We start from the raw sequence: 18,414 nt of genomic DNA, 5'->3' as shown, positions 1-18,414 counted from the left end.
TGTTCCCAATAAAAGAGCACCTGAGACATAAGAAGGGGATAGGTGAATAATCAAACTTCAAGGGATATTTAACTGCTTTGTAGTGAGGTGTTTTTCCCCCTGAAATACTATGCTATTATACATATGTAGAAAAACAGAAAATTTTCCTTGACTTTTCGTTATTTCCTACATAAGAAACCAAAATTACACCCTCCTTGATTCATTCTATTAGCAGTTATAAAATATTAAATACTTGGTAACCTATTAACATTTTTAAACTCTACTTTCTCAAAATGATCTTATTAAAAACTGAAGAGTGTTTTCTGTAAACATAATTTCCTTTATCACTTTAAAATACCTTTTCCCAGAATGAGACACAAATTACTTCAAAGACTGAATAAGTGTTCAAAGCCTTTCCTTTTCTGTTTTCTTCTAGATCAATTGATCCCAGTCTTTTGTGTGAAGAACCCAACCGTGCCTCCTCAATCACACAGCGTAGCCACAGCTGAGACATACTACTGAAACCTCTACCCAAGTCAAGGCAGGATTTTCAAGCTCATTCCCTCACTCATACAGGCAGAAAACAGTGTTGCAGGAAACAAAGCACTACCCTTTATCTTCACTGGTGGTAAACATGGAAGTATCAGAATACCAGCTTAAAAATAAATGCACAAAAAAGTGTTTAAAGTCCTGCTGTTATGTCTGTATCTTCCAGGTGAAAATGCAGACTATTTTCATTTGAATTCAAGTGGAAACTTTGTTTTCTCTAATGCTAATGAATAGCAACAGAAATCTGGAAGCAAAGAAATGAAGTTGTTCACTCTGGTCTTATAAAAGAAATTTAAGGCATCTCTTAATTACTACTGTACTCCATCATAGAATGGCTGAGGTTGGAAGGGACCTTAAAGACCATCCAGTTCCAACTACCCTACCATGGACAGGGATGCCACCCACAAGATCAGGTGGCCCAAGGCTTCACCCAATCTGATCTTGAACGCCTACCTCCAGGGATGAAGCATCTACAACTTCTCTGGGCAACCTGTTCCAGTGCCTCACCACGCTCAGAGTAAAGAATTTCCTCCTAATTTTTTCCTTATTTTTATTTTATTTTTTTCTAAAACAGAACATTTTGAAAACTCCAAGAAAAACATTATAAAAGTTGAAATAAGTAGACAAGAACTCTGCCCTCAACTTTGAGAGAATCCCAACATTGAACAAACGTATAAATCAAGTACCCAGTTTTCCAAAATTAAGACCTTTGCAAAATTAAGACCATCCATCCAATCATATTCTGTGTGCAGACGACAGTGAATCTTTGTTTCTACAGAAAGACTCAAGTTCATGTATTCCAGGAACACACCAACAAAACCTTATACATTTACCATTCCACATCCATATGCTATTATTGTTTGGTGTTTTTAAGTAGGTAACTACCTTGAAAATCCAAAAATAAAAATATTTATCTTTTATTAAGCTTTTTTTTTTAATATAAGTTAACATTGCAACAACTTCATAAGGAATAATTATTTTTACATACAGAATTCTGAAAATGGGGTGATCTTTCCATTTTACCATCCTAGGACTTCCACCTGGCAGAAAGACTGAGTATGTACACATACTTCAGTCTAAAGGAGACTCTTGTTCACCCTTTATACTGGCATCACCTAATGTAACGCACAGTTTAGATTACATCCTTTCTCAATTCCAGACTGTTATGCTCAGCATAAACAATTGCTCTGGATGCACTCCAAAATTCTCTTTTCATCATCACTCAGCTGTATGACAAACTTCATCATGAAGGGCAGAAGAGTTTATACAGCAAATGGTTTCCTTAAAGAGATTTCTACTGAAAGGCTCAGATGGTCTGAAGATTGTCTTACATCATCCTCACTACAGAACTCTAGAAGTGAATGCAGAGGTAAGCAGCCATCTGGTAAAACTAAGTGATGTATGCATCAGTTCCTATTATTTTTCAGTGAACACAAAATGCAAAGCTGTTGCATTTGCACTAAACAGAAAACAGTACAGACAATCTCAAACACAGGGTTCATATTAGATAGGAATCCATTTTTAAGCACACTGAAGTATTCCTCTATTTTGCCACACTTTTTAAAGCTATATTCCTCAGGAAGACAAATAAAGAAATTTTCTTAAACAGCGCCCATGGACTTAAGAGCTTGGAAATTTTGCTGTGTGCTTCACAAATACTTTCCCATGTAAGAAAACTGAAGAACGAGTGCATATTCAAAGGCACTCAATTAGTATTTCAGTTTCTTACTACACACTGCTGTTTAAGCTATATAATTTGTACTTCATGGAAATTAACATAAAAACAGTATGCAAATTTAGAATAAGTTATTACAGTAGCAATTATTTGAACTGTCTTGTAGCAAAAATAGCTACCATGTACTTTTTATATTGATTCACAGTTGTACTTTGTTTTCTGTGATTCTATTCAAAAAAATTAACTATCAATTTAGAAAGATTGTGAAATGTTTCAAAAGCCACCAGATTTCTAAGTTTCACCAACAAACATATGAGAAAGATACTGTGTATTTAGCTGATTTCAATTAATCCACTGAAATTAGTTTTAAACTGTGACACTGAAAACCTCAGATAGTGTCTCAAAAGTACTCAGGGTTACAATTAATGTTCTTACAGCAGCTATAGATGATTAAAAGCAGATGCTACTGCCTACAGCTTATTTGGAAGTCTGTTAAAAAAACAACAACAACAACAACAAAAAAAAAACCAACACTCCTCCACATCCCCAAAATTTTCAACTACTGTCGTTACATTTCCAAGCAACACAGAAACACGGAAGTAGAAACTCTCAAAAGCAAAGCAACAGTATCTTGTGATAGTTTTAATAAATATTAACCTATGCTGCTCAAATGTCTGAATAATATAGTAGAACTTGAACACTGATCTACTAGTATAATTAACACACTGGAAATATGTATTTATTTTTAACAGTAAAGTTTTCCATTAAATTCCTTGATTTTCAACTACAAAAAGAAAGTAACTGTTCCTGCTAGACTTATCTTCATCTTCTATTTCATACCATACATCATTGCAGCTATGTATTACTGATCCTGGCTTAAGAGGTAGCAGAATGATAGCAATTTTTGATTAAAATGTAAGTTCAGACTAGAAATTTCATAGCCTTGTGAAAACAAGTTCTGTTGTCTAAGCCAGGATAGAATACAAAGAAAACTAGAGCTAAGATTCTCAGAAATATTTTAGAAGTAAGTTTACCCTAGCCCATATTGACAGTTCAGCTCTACAGGCAAATGAGTTGCTCCCATCTTCCACTTAAAGACGTTCTTTCTCATCTTTTTTTTTTTCTTTTTAATCAAATTGAGAGGATAATGGTGCTGCCTTATTAGCAACTGTAGATGTGACCTGCAAGTAGACAATTAATTTGTTTATTTGGTTTATAATATTTCATACTGTATTCTGTAGGTTACTAGCTTCTTTAACCAATGTTGGAAGTAGGCATTAGCAAGAGCAACCAACTTGTTGCTTTTAGCTATCTGCTTCCTGATAAACTTTCCATTTCCTTCTCACTTAACACAGTGAGAAAATAACTACATTGGAATTTCTTATAACATAGTCAAAGTAGATTTTCATTTTTTCCAATGCCCATACCCAAGGTGTTGGCAAAGGAATCCTGCAAGCATTGATAACTTCGTTTTTAGTCTTCAGCAACTGCCTTTTGCTTCCTCTCAAAAATGCATTCATTTTGTAAACAGCCTTTGAGGTTGAGCATCAATTCCAGTCATAAGACCTCAACTACTAGTAAAACTTCAATTTAAATATTTATTTTTCATTTTACAGAAAAAGCAATATATAATTTCAGAGCTCAGGAAAATTAAAAAACTAAAAATCTTGAGTAATAAACATCAAACACTCAAAGTAAAAAGCGGGAGGGAAGACGAAAGAAAGTTTAAATCTTTTGGATTTTTTTTTTCCATTTCTCCAGCCTTCAGCTGTTTCTATTTACTTAGATTCACTTTTTTTTTTTTTTTTTAACATGGAAAGCATCTAGGAATCTAATGTCAATAGCTGATTTTCAACAACAAAAGGAGTATCACCTATCCTTGTTCTCCTTAACATCAAATATGTTTGGCATATGTTTTAAAGTTGCTATTTCCTTCTTTTTTTCCTTCTTTTAAATATTCAAGGACTCATTTTTGAACTTCTAAGCTTAATCCATTTTAATCTCAAATTTAAAAAAAACACAAGCATATGTAGGTTTCCTTTGCATGAACAACTCTGGTTACCTTATTATGATTATTAATGATCCTGACTATTTACCATCATGACTAATTTGGTTTTGAAAAAGTGAAATAAAAACTTCAGTCTTTTCTTTCCTTTTTTTTTTTTTTTACCCCTCCTCTGGGGAAGAAAAGAAGGGGAGGAAAGGGAAGTGGAAATTCAGTACTGCTATCACTTTTTTCTGCAAAAGCGGGGCTTCGCCCTACATTCACCCTATTATGAAGTGCTAAATTTCTACACTTTTTTTTTTTTTACATAAATCCTTCCTGCCAAGAACGGATAATCTAATGTGTTTGTTTAATTAGGAAAACGAGAAGTCATTACTTTCTTTACTTCTTTTAAAAGCAAAGAGAATAGGCAAGATAAGGATAGAGTACTCTTCTTTCCTGTGAAGCCCTTTGATATATTCACTCACTTAAATGGCCTCAGTACAGTCACTAAATAAAACATTATATATACAGAAAAACCACCTATTTTACTAAGTAAGTCTCCAGAGAACTTCAATATGAGCTCTTTTTTTTGACCATATTGATAAATCTCCAACAGAACAAAATTACTTGAGCTCATAGCAATGACTTATTATACAGATGCGCTTTTTCAATCTTGTGTTTGTTTATATGTGTCTATCCTTTAACTAGATTTGATAGGACTATTTGCACAATAATTAGACTGAAGAGATCAAGGGGAGTACGGTTAACAGATTATTATTTGCACATTTCACTCACTCCCAACTAAACTCATTCTGTCAATCATAGTAAAATAAACTTTTGTGGTATGTACTATCTAAAGTAATAATGGTAATCTATGTGGTGAATAACTTATTTTGTTTCAAAATAACATTATATCAATTTTCAACCAATTAGCAGGGACTACAACACAGATATGTAGATATATTGAGTAAATAGCCTTCTTAAAGGAGAGATGATACAGGGAACCAGGAAAAACAGATGTTTGATTGCAATTCACATTGCAAACTATAAAAAACATCATAAAGCTACCATTTTACAAGGAACCATCAAAAACAAATACAAGGAAAAAAATTAGCCAAGCAAATTTAGCATCAAATGCTTTTTGACAAGTATTAAACTCTCTTTGCCGAACCAGGTTTAGAACAGTTCTCCCTGTTTTTTCAGGGGACAAAATTTTTATAGAACACTTCCCTTATTCATTGAGGCTCACTTTACATGAAACGCTATTTCAGCTCTTCAGGCCTGTCATGTAACCATATGGGCCAGAACAGAACCTAGAAGAAAAATCAGCGAACGCTACTCTCAGTTCATCTGTTACTACTCTAAGATCAGTGTGGAACCAATGAGTACTTTCTATACCTTTATTACAATTTCACTAATAGTTTTCTGAGCTTTGAGATGAGTTATCTGAATGACTAATGAAAGTAATTTTGGCACATAAATAACCATAGAGAGATCATCCTTATAAAGAATACTGCATGTCTCCCTAAATTTTAGAGGAGAACCACCAACGTAGTGCTATCTGAAACCAAATCTCATGCAACGGCTACAGCTAATTTGGAAGAACAAACAGCTACCACTTGAAGTACCATACTAGCTGCTCGTTTGGATGCTCTGACCTCCACCTTCAGTTTCTATCAACTTTTAGGAACAGGTACCTAGTCTTTATGTAAATCCATGAAACAGCATTCCTCAAGAAAAACAGCATTCATTTTAAGACTAAAAGTAATATAAGAGATTGACATGATTATTTGCAGGTCACTTCTGATCTTTAGCAATATCAATTGTCACGGCACCACTGAGTACTGCAGTGCCGGACATGCTGAAACTCCAGTACGAACTGGAATCAAAGGCAGCCAAGTGGTATGCCACAACTGGTATCACTAATGCACTTTTCTCCATCCCTCTATCAGCAGTGTGCAGGCCACAGTTTGCTTTCACTTGGAGGGGAGTCCAATATACTTGGAATCAGCTGCCCCAGGGGTGGAAACACAGCCCTACCATTTGCCATGGACTGAGCCAGTCTGCGCTGGAGCAGGGGAAAGCTCCTGAACACCTGCAGTACATCGATGGCATTATTGTGTGGGGTGACACAGCAGAGGAAGTTTTCGAGAAAGGGAAGAAAATAGTCCAAATCCTTCTGAAGGCCGGTCTTGCCATAAAACAAAATAAAGTCAAGGGACCTGCATGAGAGATCCAGTTTTTAGGAATAAAATGGCAAGATGGACGTCATCAAATCCCAATGGATGTGATCAACAAAATAACAGCTATGTCTCCACCAACTAGCAAAAAAGAAACACAAACTTTCCTAGGTGTTGTGGGGTTTTGGAGAATGCACATCCCAAATTACAGTCTGATTGTAAACCCGCTCTACCAAGTAACCCGTAAGAAGAATGAGTTTGAATGGGGCCCTGAACAACGACAAGCCTTTGAACAAATTAAGCAGGAAATAGTTCATGCAGTGGCCCTTGGGCCAGTTCAAACAGGATCAGATGTAAAGAATGTGCTCTACACTGCAGCCGGGGAGAACGGTCCCACCTGGAGCCTCTGGCAGAAAGAACCTGGGGAAACTCAAGGTAGACCCCTGGGCTTTTGGAGTTGGGGATACAGAGGATCTGAAGCCTGCTACACTCCAACTGAAAAGGAGATATTGGCAGCATATGAAGGAGTTCGATCTGCTTTGGAGGTGGTTGGTACTGAAGCACAGCTCCTCCTGGCACCCCGATTGCCGGTACTAGGCTGGATGTTCAAAGGAAGGGTCCCCTCTACACATCATGCAACTGATGCTACATGGAGCAAGTGGGTTGCACTGATTACTCAGCGGGCTCGAATAGGAAACCCCAGTCGCCCAGGAATCTTGGAAGTGATTATGGACTGGCCAGAAGGCAAATACTTTGGGATATCATTAGAGGAGGAGGTGGGTCATGCTGAAGAAGCCCCACTGTACAACCAGTTACCAGAGAATGAAAAGAAATATGCCCTGTTCACTGATGGGTCCTGTCGTATTGTGGGAAAGCATTAGAGATAGAAGGCTGCTGTATGGAGTCCTACACGACAAGTTGCAGAAGCTGCTGAGGGAGAAAGTGAATCGAGTCAGTTTGCAGAAGTGAAGGCCATTCAGCTGGCTTTAGATATTGCTGAACGAGAAAAGTGGCCAGTTCTCTATCTCTACACTGATTCATGGATGGTAGCAAATGCCCTATGGGAGTGGTTACAGCAATGGAAGCAAAACAACTGGCAGCGCAGGGGCAAACCCATCTGGGCTGCTGCTTTGTGGCAAGATATTGCTGCTCGGGTAGAGAACCTGGCTGTAAAGGTACGCCACGTAGATGCTCATGTGCCCAAGAATCGGGCTACTGAAGAACATCAAAACAACCAGCAGGTGGATCAGGCTGCTAAGATTGAAGTAGCTCAGGTGGACCTGGATTGGCAACATAAAGGTGAATTATTTATAGCCCGATGGGCCCATGACACCTCAGGCCATCAAGGTAGAGATGCAACATACAGATGGGCTCGTGATCGAGGGGTGGACCTGACCATGGATGCCATAGCACAGGTTATTCATGACTGTGAAACATGTGCTGCAATCAAGCAAGCCAAACGGTCAAAGCCTCTTTGGTATGGAGGACGATGGCTGAAATATAAATATGGAGAGGCCTGGCAGATTGATTACATCACACTCCCTCAAACTCGCAATGGCAAGCGCCACGTACTTACAATGGTGGAAGCAACCACCGGATGGCTGGAAACATATCCTGTGCCTCATGCCACTGCCCGAAACGCTATCCTGGGCCTTGAAAAGCAAGTCCTATGGCGACACGGCACCACAGAAAGAATAGGGTCAGACAATGGGACTCACTTCCGAAACAACCTTATAGACACTTGGGCCAAAGAGCATGGTATTGAGTGGGTGTATCACATACCCTATCATGCACCAGCCTCCGGGAAAGTTGAACGATACAATGGACTGTTAAAGACTACATTGAAAGCAATGGGCGCTGGGACATTCAAAAATTGGGATACGCATTTGGCAAAGGCCACCTGGTTAGTCAATACTGGGGGATCTGCCAACCGAGCTGGACCTGCCCAATTAAACCTGTTACGTACTGTAGATGGGGACAAAGTCCCTGTAGTGCATGTAAGAAATATGCTGGGTAAAACAGTCTGGGCTACTCCTGCCTCAGGAAAAGGCAAACCCATTCGTGGAGTTGCTTTTGCTCAGGGACCTGGATGCACTTGGTGGGTGATGCAAAAGAACGGAGAGGTCCGGTGTGTACCTCAAGGGGATTTAATACTGGGTGAGAATAGCCCATGAGTTGAATTGTATCATGTTAATTATTATATAATACTGTATGTCATCACTACCATGATTACTATATACCCTAGATGAAAGTAGCGATTAATTAGAATGTATGGGAAAAAATGTTACCAGAGCATGACATAAATGGTATGGAATAAGGGGTGGATAGATGTCCTGGTTTCAGTTAGAACAGAATTAATTTTCTTCCTAGTAGCTGGTAGAATGCTGTGTTTTGGCTTAGGATGAGAAGAGTGCTGATAACACATCAATGTTTTAATTGTTGCAGAGCAGTGCTTATACTAAGCCAAGGATGTCTCAGCTTCTTGCTCTGTCCTGCCAACAGGCAGGCTGGGGGTGCAGTAAGAGCTGGGAGGGGACAGACCCAGGACAGGTGACCCAAACTAGCCAAAGGGGTATTCCATACCATCTGATGTCATGCTAAACAATATATAGGGGTGGCTAGCCAGGGGAGGGGGGCCGGACTGCTTGGGGTTAGGCTGGGCATTGGTCAGCGGGTGGTGAGCAATTGCATTGTTTGTTTTGTACACATTATTAGTAGTAGTACTATTATCATCATTATTGCTATTATTATTTTTATGTCTTAATAAACTGTCTTTATGTGAACTCACAGGCTTCATTTTCCTATTTCTCTCCCCCATCCCAGAGAGGGAGGGGGAAGTGTGAGTGAACGGCTGTGTGGTGTTTAGCTGCCAACCGGGTTAAACCACAACATGGCCATAAATACACAATTGATTTTTGGAAAAGGTTTACCTTACATATAAAACTGCCAGTTTTCTACTTTCTAGATATGGTTCTTAATCATTTTATTCCATTATTATCCGTTTTGTCTCTCTTCCATGAGCTTTCAAAAACTGGATTTCAATTATCTGTATATTACACAATACATACATTGAGGTCAGAAAAAAATGGCAATTGCCTTAATGATCCTACTCTCCTTCCCTGCCATGAGAGGTAGCATGCCTTATCTTCCTTTAATGTGTAACTTCTTTGCATGCATCCCTATTTGGACCCCTCTTCATTTGTGGCATTTTCCTTATATACTCTCTAATCTCAAATCTATATAAACATCACCTTTTCACCACGCAGCAAAAGCTCCTATTCACAACAGTTACAGTGCACCTATTGAACTGCTCACATAACATGCTGCAGCAATAACATAAGAATGCTGTGAAAGCTGACAATTTCAGTGCGGATTACTAAAAGCAAGATCATTATGACATTTAGACTGATGAGGAATGATTCTCTACAATGTCTTGAATTGATCTAATTTTAGACTAGATGATGATATTACTGAAATACCATAATTAAATTCAGGTAAGAGTAATTGTGCTATTCAAGATAAGAATGAATTCAACTGGCTACCAGTGGTGACCTGAATATTTTAAGATAGACCATCTGACAGTTTAGAACCATTGGCTGCAATTTTTCAGTCTTTGCTTTATGGTAATAAATCAATATATTGATATATAACTCTTCTTGTGCAGCTGCATTACAGAGACTTCATGTAGAGCTATGGTTGCTGCATTGCATGTTATTTTGGGAAACTGGATACTTTAAAGAAATTTACACATTCACACACTATTTTCTAAGTTGCAGAGCATCTCTGTATTTAAACTCTCCTACTCTGTCGTATCGGTACAGTACAGTGAAACAATTGCACTTCTAATATTTAATAATATTTCTAGTATTTTATTACTTTTGTCGATGTTCCCACTACTCATTTCCTTCAAGGAAGGCAATCTATTAATGAATGCTACAACTCCAATTATGTAATTTAAAGTGCCTTCTTGCTGACATCTACAATTATAACTAAAAGGAGTGGAAAACAAGGTAACATAAATGATTTTCACAAGCACGTTAAAGGTATAGAAGTTTTTGTAAAGTACTTTGGTGCCTTTATAGTCACCTTCATAAAGTTCAGTCTATCAGAAATAGAGTGCTAAGGACACATGCAGGCAGTTTTTGTTTTGCCAGCCAAATCCAATTCCAATGCTAATGTATACTATTGGGATCTGTAAATACACGGCTTTCCTGTACTTAGTGAAGGTAGAGTAGTAGAAAACAAATTAAAGTCAACGTAGCTGAAGGTTTTTACATCATGAAACAACTTACATTTCTGTTCCTATGGTAATTACCTTAGAATCAGTGTACACAAAAAAAAAATAATCAATCATTAAATGACTAAGAATCTGGCTCATTGACAACTGTTTCTGTATTAATTTTAATCTAGTTGGAATTATGATCAAAATATGTCCCCAAGGAATACACATTTGTGATAAACATGACCTGCCACTGGATGTCATTGCTACTGCATAAATGCAGCTATATCTGACTACATCCTCAAAAGTTGAGGAAGAGAATCATTCATTGGCTACACATACACTTTGGAGAATCCACTCTTTTGTATATGATACATCAAATCTCTTCTAATTTTCCCCTACATCTTTCCTTCTCCCCTCCCAACGAGCATGGGATCACTTGTGTCCCACAACCAGTATGGATTAAGCTTCTAAGGAAACATCTTAGTTGACAGAAAGTAGTAAAAGTGTCTTTAGAATAGAGCTATTCAAGGTAAGAAACACAGTTACAGACAAAGGATAATTGAAATAAAGATTGTTATTAGCTCAAGGGTCCAAAGAGGAAAAACAGTGAAAGGCACGGAACTGTAAAAGCAAAAAAGCAGGGAGTCTGGAGAGGATAACCCAAAAAGACTCCTCAGGTATCTTACGGAAGCTAGGAGTGTACTAGTAATCTTTAAACCCTATAGTTAACACACAAAAAGGACACAGTAGTAGGTTGCAGTTGAGCATAACCTCTTTTCACTTGTTAAGACACACATGAATAGTGACCCTGAGATGGACAGTAAGAACACCAGATTATCTGCGTTCCTTAACTCATTCTGATGTGCCAAGTTTCCTCAAGTGCATTAGGCAAGGAACCATAATCTTTAATACAGTAATATCCCTTAAAGCATTAGCGTTCTTCCAGGAAATCAACTCTTGCAAGCCATAGTGATGCTCCCACATAAGTCAACATATTTTAACTCCCACAGAAATCTGATATGTAGAAGAGCTCAACACTGAATTGTCGTCTACTTATGCCTGGAAGATTTCTCTGAACATTTAAGTTAAGAAAATTATTACTAACCAAACATTAATATCTGAAGGAACATTTGCCAAGTCATTCCACCTAATAACAACAACTCTGGTGACTAAAGATTGGGGCAGTTGGGAGCAAGAACAAAGTAAAATGGTCTTAGGTAAAGAACAGCTGTTTAAGCAAAAATTAAATACCGACCTTAACAGAGGTTGTGGAAAAGGTTAGAAGGTCAACATGCCTTTAAGATCCTCAAGTGCAGTAAATTACTACTGAGACCAGTGGACATCTTTTCCCATGAAATACTGTGCAGAGCTATACTAGATTTAAGCACGAGATGGCAGAAAGATCCACTCTCAGCATCCAAGCAGAAGCGTGATGCAAGGGAGCATCCAATATACCTGCATGAGGCTGGAACACAGGACACAGATCCTCCAGGTGACCCACACCATTCTGGAGATGCAGCTAGAGGACATGCACTCTAAAACAGAGCTAAATGTGTACTTGGGCAGCTGAATCACTCTCCAGGCAGCTATTCAACTTCTGCTGCACTGACAGCCGTTTAAAAGCTGTTTCTGAACTAAAGTAGTATATAACCCACTTTAAGAGAAACTGTGGGGGAAGGAAAAAAAAAAAAAAAACAAAAAAAAACACCTAAAAACCAACAACCTGAACAACTTGAACTATAGTCTGCAGAATTCAGGAGCTGCTCTGTGAACAGCTCAGGCGACTGAGCTGGAGAAGACAACTGGTTCGCCAGCAGGCGACCAGAATGTCATCTGCTGCCATGATATAAATTGCTGTGACTTGTGGGACACAGACTATATACTCTGAACCCTACCTATAGCATTTCAAAGCACATTTGAACATCACTTGATACCTACTATATAAAATTGAAGAAAATGAGATTTCTTGCATTACATGGCTTAGTTAAGCAAATTTCAGTTCCTCTACAACATTACAAGCCTTTATTCCCAAACTGGAGTAGTATTGCCAACAAATACAAGCTAGACAGAAGTTGTAGGTGGACAGGCCAAAGCATTCCCCACTAGCTATGATTTGGTGCCTGCAAAGAAGAACTGAAGCACAAGTACATAAAATTTCATCCAAAAATTTGCTCTTAAAAACAGAGCCTCAAAAAAAAGCCTTACGAGAGATTCTTGGGATGTCTGCTGGCCCCAGAACCTTGTAACTTGCTGATTAAATTGCTATGTTCAAGGAAGCAGCACTTACTAATTAAGAACAGGATTAAATCTAAACTCCAACTTTTGTGCCAACTTCTTCCCCTAGATTGAACAACAACTTAAAATTTTGGCTAAATATTCAGATGTCACAGAATTAATAAGAAAAAAAAATTAGAGCATCACACTATTTTTACCAAGTTTTATCATTTTCCTAGATATCTGTGTAAGATGAGCATTTATCTGGATACTTACTGTCCCTTAGAATTAGCTTAAGAAAGAGTAGAAGCTAACAAAACCTAATGAGAGAAGAAAACAGTCTAAAAAAATGAAAATAATTCTCTCAGATCTTAACAAGCCAAGGAAGGGCAGCATCTTTTACAAGGAGAATGAAAGCAAATGGCAAACATCTTTGCTAGGTAATATCTTGTTCTTAATTCTTTTTAAATTGTTTTACCTGTTTTGTATTTTAGACACATTTGCTATATGCAGATGAATTGATGAATGAATTTAAATCAAAACACAATCAGCTACTCTGGTTGTGATCCCACCTGGTCTACAGGGTCTATAGTGACACTTCTAATGAACTTGGCAGCTGGATAATGTTCAAATATGATTTGAGTAGGGAAGAAGTGAAACACTTAGCTTGTGTTATGTTAATTAAAAGCAGAATCCTTACTTAATATGCATTTTGAGTGAGCTGTATCAAACAGGATCATAGAAGAAACAAGGTACTTAATTTACCACAGAATGAACTACACTGTGCCAAGTAAACTACAGGTCCAGAGCTTGTAGTGTCTCTTACCTTACACCATTATCCTTTCCTGAATTCAGGGAGAGGAAAATCACATTTTAATATGAATCAGGACAAAGGATATAAAAATCAATAATATTTTTCAAAACAGAAACTTAAAAGAAACCCCAATCCCCACTCACAGTTTGTGAGTTTGGGTTTTGGTTTGCTTTGGTTTAAGGGATACAAGAGTGGAAGAACAAGAGGGAATGGAAAGATAGATTCACAAAATTAACATGACTGAGGAAAAAACTGCCCAGCTCCAGATACTAGAAAAACTGGGGAAAAAATATCAAAATTATGAAAGTGGAGGTTTATTTTGGATTTTTTTTTTTTTAAAGAAAAAATCAACAATACTTGTTTTCAAGAAAAGTTAAGCAGAAAATATTATTTTACCAATCCAGTTATTTTACTTCCAAGTTCTCTTTTCACTGAAATTGAGGTTTTATTTTCACATCATACCACCTTGAAAAGGATAATTTTTAAGTTGTTTACAATTTACCAAAGTTCACTGTTTATGCAACACTTATATAAACATGGATTAAAAATACATTCTGCTTCTCATTACATGTTGTCACAAAGATTGCAATAAAAAACATGACATGCTTTTATCTTCTTATATTACACTGTGGTACTAGAGATGCAACATCTAGGTTGAATAGTTTTACTTTTAATAGCTTTGTTGTTATTGTTTGTTTTGCCTTTTTTTTTTTTTTTTTTTGCATGGATATAGATCTTTGCCACCTTCTGTTATGGTAAGCATTCACGTTCATGTTCCTAGACAATAGAATAATCATGCAAAGTATGTAAACCAGTGTTCTTTAAGTCTGGGCATTCAAAGAAAATATTAACAGACTAAACTGATAAAGCCATTGTTTCTTAATTTTCTTCATGGCAGATAATTAGTTTCTCTCAACTCCATTGTAAATTGAGCATTCTTTGCATTTGATGTCTAAGGACCTGTAGATTTAACAGGTTTTCCCCACTACAGAAGAAAAGTGATACTATTCTGTATACTATTCAATAGACTGTGTTTGGTGTTATTTATTTTAGAATCATTTAGAACCATATAGGCTGGAAAAGACCTCTAAGATCATCAAGTCCAACTATTAACCTAGCACTGACAAGTCTACCACTAAGCCACATACTTAAGAACCACATCCATGCATCTTTTGAATACCTTCAGGGATGGTGACTTAATTACTTCCCTGGGCAACGTGTTCCAATGCCTCACAACCCTTCCAGTAAAGAAATTCTTTCTAATATCCAACCCAAACCTCCCCTGGCACAACTCGAGGCCTTTTCATCTTGTCCTATCATGTTGGTTGAAAGAAGAGACCAACCCCCACCCAGCTACAACCTCCTTAGAGGTAGCTGTAGAGAGCAATAAGGTCTCTGAACCTCCATTTCTCCAGGCTAAACAACCCCAGTTCCCTCAGCTGTTCCTCATAAGATTTGTTCTCTAGACCTTTCACCATCTTAGCTGCCCTTCTTTTGACACACTCCAGCACCTCAATGTACTTCTTTTAGTGAGGGGCCCAAACTGAACACATTATTCGAGGTACAGCCTCACCAGAGACAAGTACAGGGGGACAACCACTTCCCTAGTCCTACTGGATATACTATTTCTAATAAAAGCTAGTGTTGAAAAAAACCTGAGTCTACCTACTCCCCTCTTTCTGCTGACAGCTGCTCATTTAACATTTTTCTGGAATCTCTGAGCACGAAGAAACAATTGTTACACCTCCAGTGTTTCAGATAAAAGGACTAAAGAAAACCTTTAAGACTAAAACCAGTTTACTACATAGCATCCTATGCTTAAAGGTGAAGAAGGGACTTCCCTAAAAGTTTAAAACAGGAAAACTGAATTTGATGCATTTCACTAGAGGACAGGGGATAGAGAAAGAATGACATACAAGATCTTCAATAGGAAATACACTCAGAAGCTCTAGTCTACTGGTTTCTCATCTAGTCTGTCTCCCTTATGGCTCTTGCAGTCTGATGTCTACTCCAATCACATAATATAAGGAGTAATTATGCAGCAGTGCTCCTCCTCAACAAATATATGTATCATTAACTAAACATACCTGTGTAGGAAGTTCTTTTGCTCTGAATAGATGCTTAATATTGCCTAGTTCTACCTAAAAACTGTTTCCTATTTTGTTCATTTACATATCTTCCCAAGCACTCAATAACATCACCACTTGCTTCACCAATAAGAACAACCAGCCTCTGCTTGGAATACAAAAAAGGTCCGTAACTGCATTCAATTAATTTCCTCACTGGATAAGTTTGTATCACCACACACTTGTTTGTTTATCCATAAGTACAAAATGTAATAAAATGTAAAGTATTATTGTATTATATTAAAGCTTTAGGGTTATCCAAAATGGAGTTTACTTGCACATGGATTCAAAGATTAATAGGAAGCAACCCAAAAAGGAAACGGTTATGTTTGGACAAACTACAATGCATATGTTGCAATAATTAAAAGCACAATTCAAGAAGGCCGTCTGAATTCATTGTAAAATTATCCTAAATAAAAAAGGAAATTAATAACAGCTCATCCTATTAAGTAGTACAGTGCATAAGTCACATATTACACTGGTCACTCAGTTTAATTGAAATTGTGAGTTACTGTGCAAGAGCTTCCATTAAAAAGTTGACCTATGCTATGTAACATTACTTCTGCAAGAGTGACCTTCTTAAACACTTACAGTCCCCATTAGTTATGAAACTGTCAGCCAAGAGCATAGCCTATGAGTACAATATAAAAAGAGTGTTTTTTTTTTTTTTGGCAACTACCAGAACCTACAGAATTCTGATCCAAGGTTTAAGGACATCTGCAACATAACAATATCTAGTTAATGGCAATTCAAGGAAAGCAAGGAAGAGAAAAAAGGAAAAAAAAAAAAACACAACTGTAAATTGAACTTGCAAGCACACATACCCTAATAAGAAACAGATTAACAATAGAGCAGAACTCTTAAATTGCTGAGTGATGAGCCACTGAAGGAACTACTCAAGCATAACCTTGAAGAGGTTAAACCACAATTTTGTGATTGATAAAATAAGAAAACCAAATTATCATGCATCTCAAGAGGATGCAAAGAAAGCAAATTTATTATGGAATAAGAGGTCTGTTGAACTATATAAAATGTATTGAGAAGTGTTTTAAGGAGATTGTGGGATTGCATCAAACTTATTGCGGGATGTTTAGGGGAAGAATCAAAGCCAAGTAAAGGCTAAAATCAAGGTGGTTCAGGGAAGAAGTTGAAAAAAAAAATGGAGACAAAAGCTAGCTACTTGTCATCCCCCCTACCTCCACCTATCACTATGTAAAACAACTAAATATTCAGCATACAAGTTCCCACCCAGTACCTCAATGGTACACAAACTAGATGCTAATAGTCACCTAGCATTAATGTGTTGGCACACAGTACATTTATACTAGCAAATTAAGTGTGCCTGGACTAGGTCTCTAGACCTGAGACATACTGCTCAGAACAGACTCTACATGTAATTTCTTTAGACTCCAAACCAAGATGCCTGCAAGCAATCTGCCTACTCTACTGAAAATGACCTCTGCTCTGTATTAACTGTTGATCCATCTCTGTAAAGTTTTGGAATAGAGCTACTTGGCCTGGGCCAAAACCTTTAATGCATTTCAACAGTCCAACAGTTTGACAATAGATTTACAGAGATTACAAGTTTTATTCAGTTTTTCTTATTCTTATATTTTATACATATATATTCTACTTAAATATGCTTTTATAATTAAATATAGAGTATATATATGCAGAATTATTCAGTATATACTTATAGACAGGTAGTCATTTCTCTATATATTAACAAATAATTGAATATATTTAAAATATATAAAATTACTACATATAATTGTTTGCATATTAAAAATATATACCTGCAAAATGTTGTTCACATATAGTCATAGATAACAGATTAACAACAAAAATTGAATGCATTTTATCTTAGTTTTTAAATATTTATCAAAATAGGTGATTTTAACTCAGCATATTGTAACTGTTAAGCAATCCAAATGACTTTTTTTTCCGGTTTGGCAAGTAGTGCAGCTTTAATGTAACTTGTAAGAGGTAATTATCATTTAAACACTTGAAATGGCATTGCATACTTACTTTGAATAATCGAAGAGCCTGCTGTCCCAGAGCTGATGAGTTCCTTTAGGACCAGAATGGAAGAAACAAGAATCTGTACCATCAAATTTGTTGAGACCATCTTCGGAGTTTTTTGATGCATGGCTGTGCACAACATCCAGCAGAACAGTGATACCCATTGAGTGAGCAACATCAATCATTTCCTTCAGATCATCTGGAGTTCCGTAACGGCTATCAGCATGAAAAAGCAATGTGTTGTAAGGGGGGCAATCTGAACTTAAGCCAAAAATACTTACCATTACTAACAGTAAAAACACAAATGTCACCAGTTCATCACCTAGTTTCCAATCGTATATAGTGTTTTTGTTTCTCACCCTCTGAAGTAGTAATTATTGATTAAAACCGACAGTTATTTTTTTATTTTTTTTTAATTATAAAATACATTTGTGCATGCAGCTGAAGCTGGATTAGCTGGAATATACCGTGACAGCTAAAGTTATAGCTTTGGTTTGTATGATATACAAAGTGATTCACAGAACAGGTGATCACTGCCAAATTGATTTCAGACTTAAGAGGAAGCTATAAGCAAATACTTAAGCCTGTACTTTCCATTAAACTACTACTTGCAAATAAACGCAGGCACAGATTTCAACAGGTGGGG

At 37.0% G+C, this 18,414-nt stretch overlaps 1 protein-coding gene across 2 annotated transcripts in view; it reads right to left on the bottom strand.

The window, feature by feature from the left end:
• Window positions 1-18,414, bottom strand: part of GBE1 (1,4-alpha-glucan branching enzyme 1) — a 177,852-nt gene that overhangs the window by 86,315 nt on the left and 73,123 nt on the right. For both annotated transcript variants that reach the window (XM_032191794.1, XM_032191787.1), the window contains exon 7: window positions 17,775-17,984. In XM_032191794.1, the coding sequence (XP_032047685.1) occupies window positions 17,775-17,984 (210 nt within the window). The remainder of the gene's footprint in view (window positions 1-17,774; window positions 17,985-18,414) is intronic.

This window comes from Aythya fuligula, chromosome 1, assembly GCF_009819795.1.
Source record: "Aythya fuligula isolate bAytFul2 chromosome 1, bAytFul2.pri, whole genome shotgun sequence".
In the NCBI taxonomy this organism is placed as follows: Eukaryota; Metazoa; Chordata; class Aves; order Anseriformes; family Anatidae; genus Aythya; species Aythya fuligula.
The sequence above is the reverse complement of the archived record's forward strand: the minus strand, read 5'-3'. Positions and strand labels throughout refer to the sequence as shown.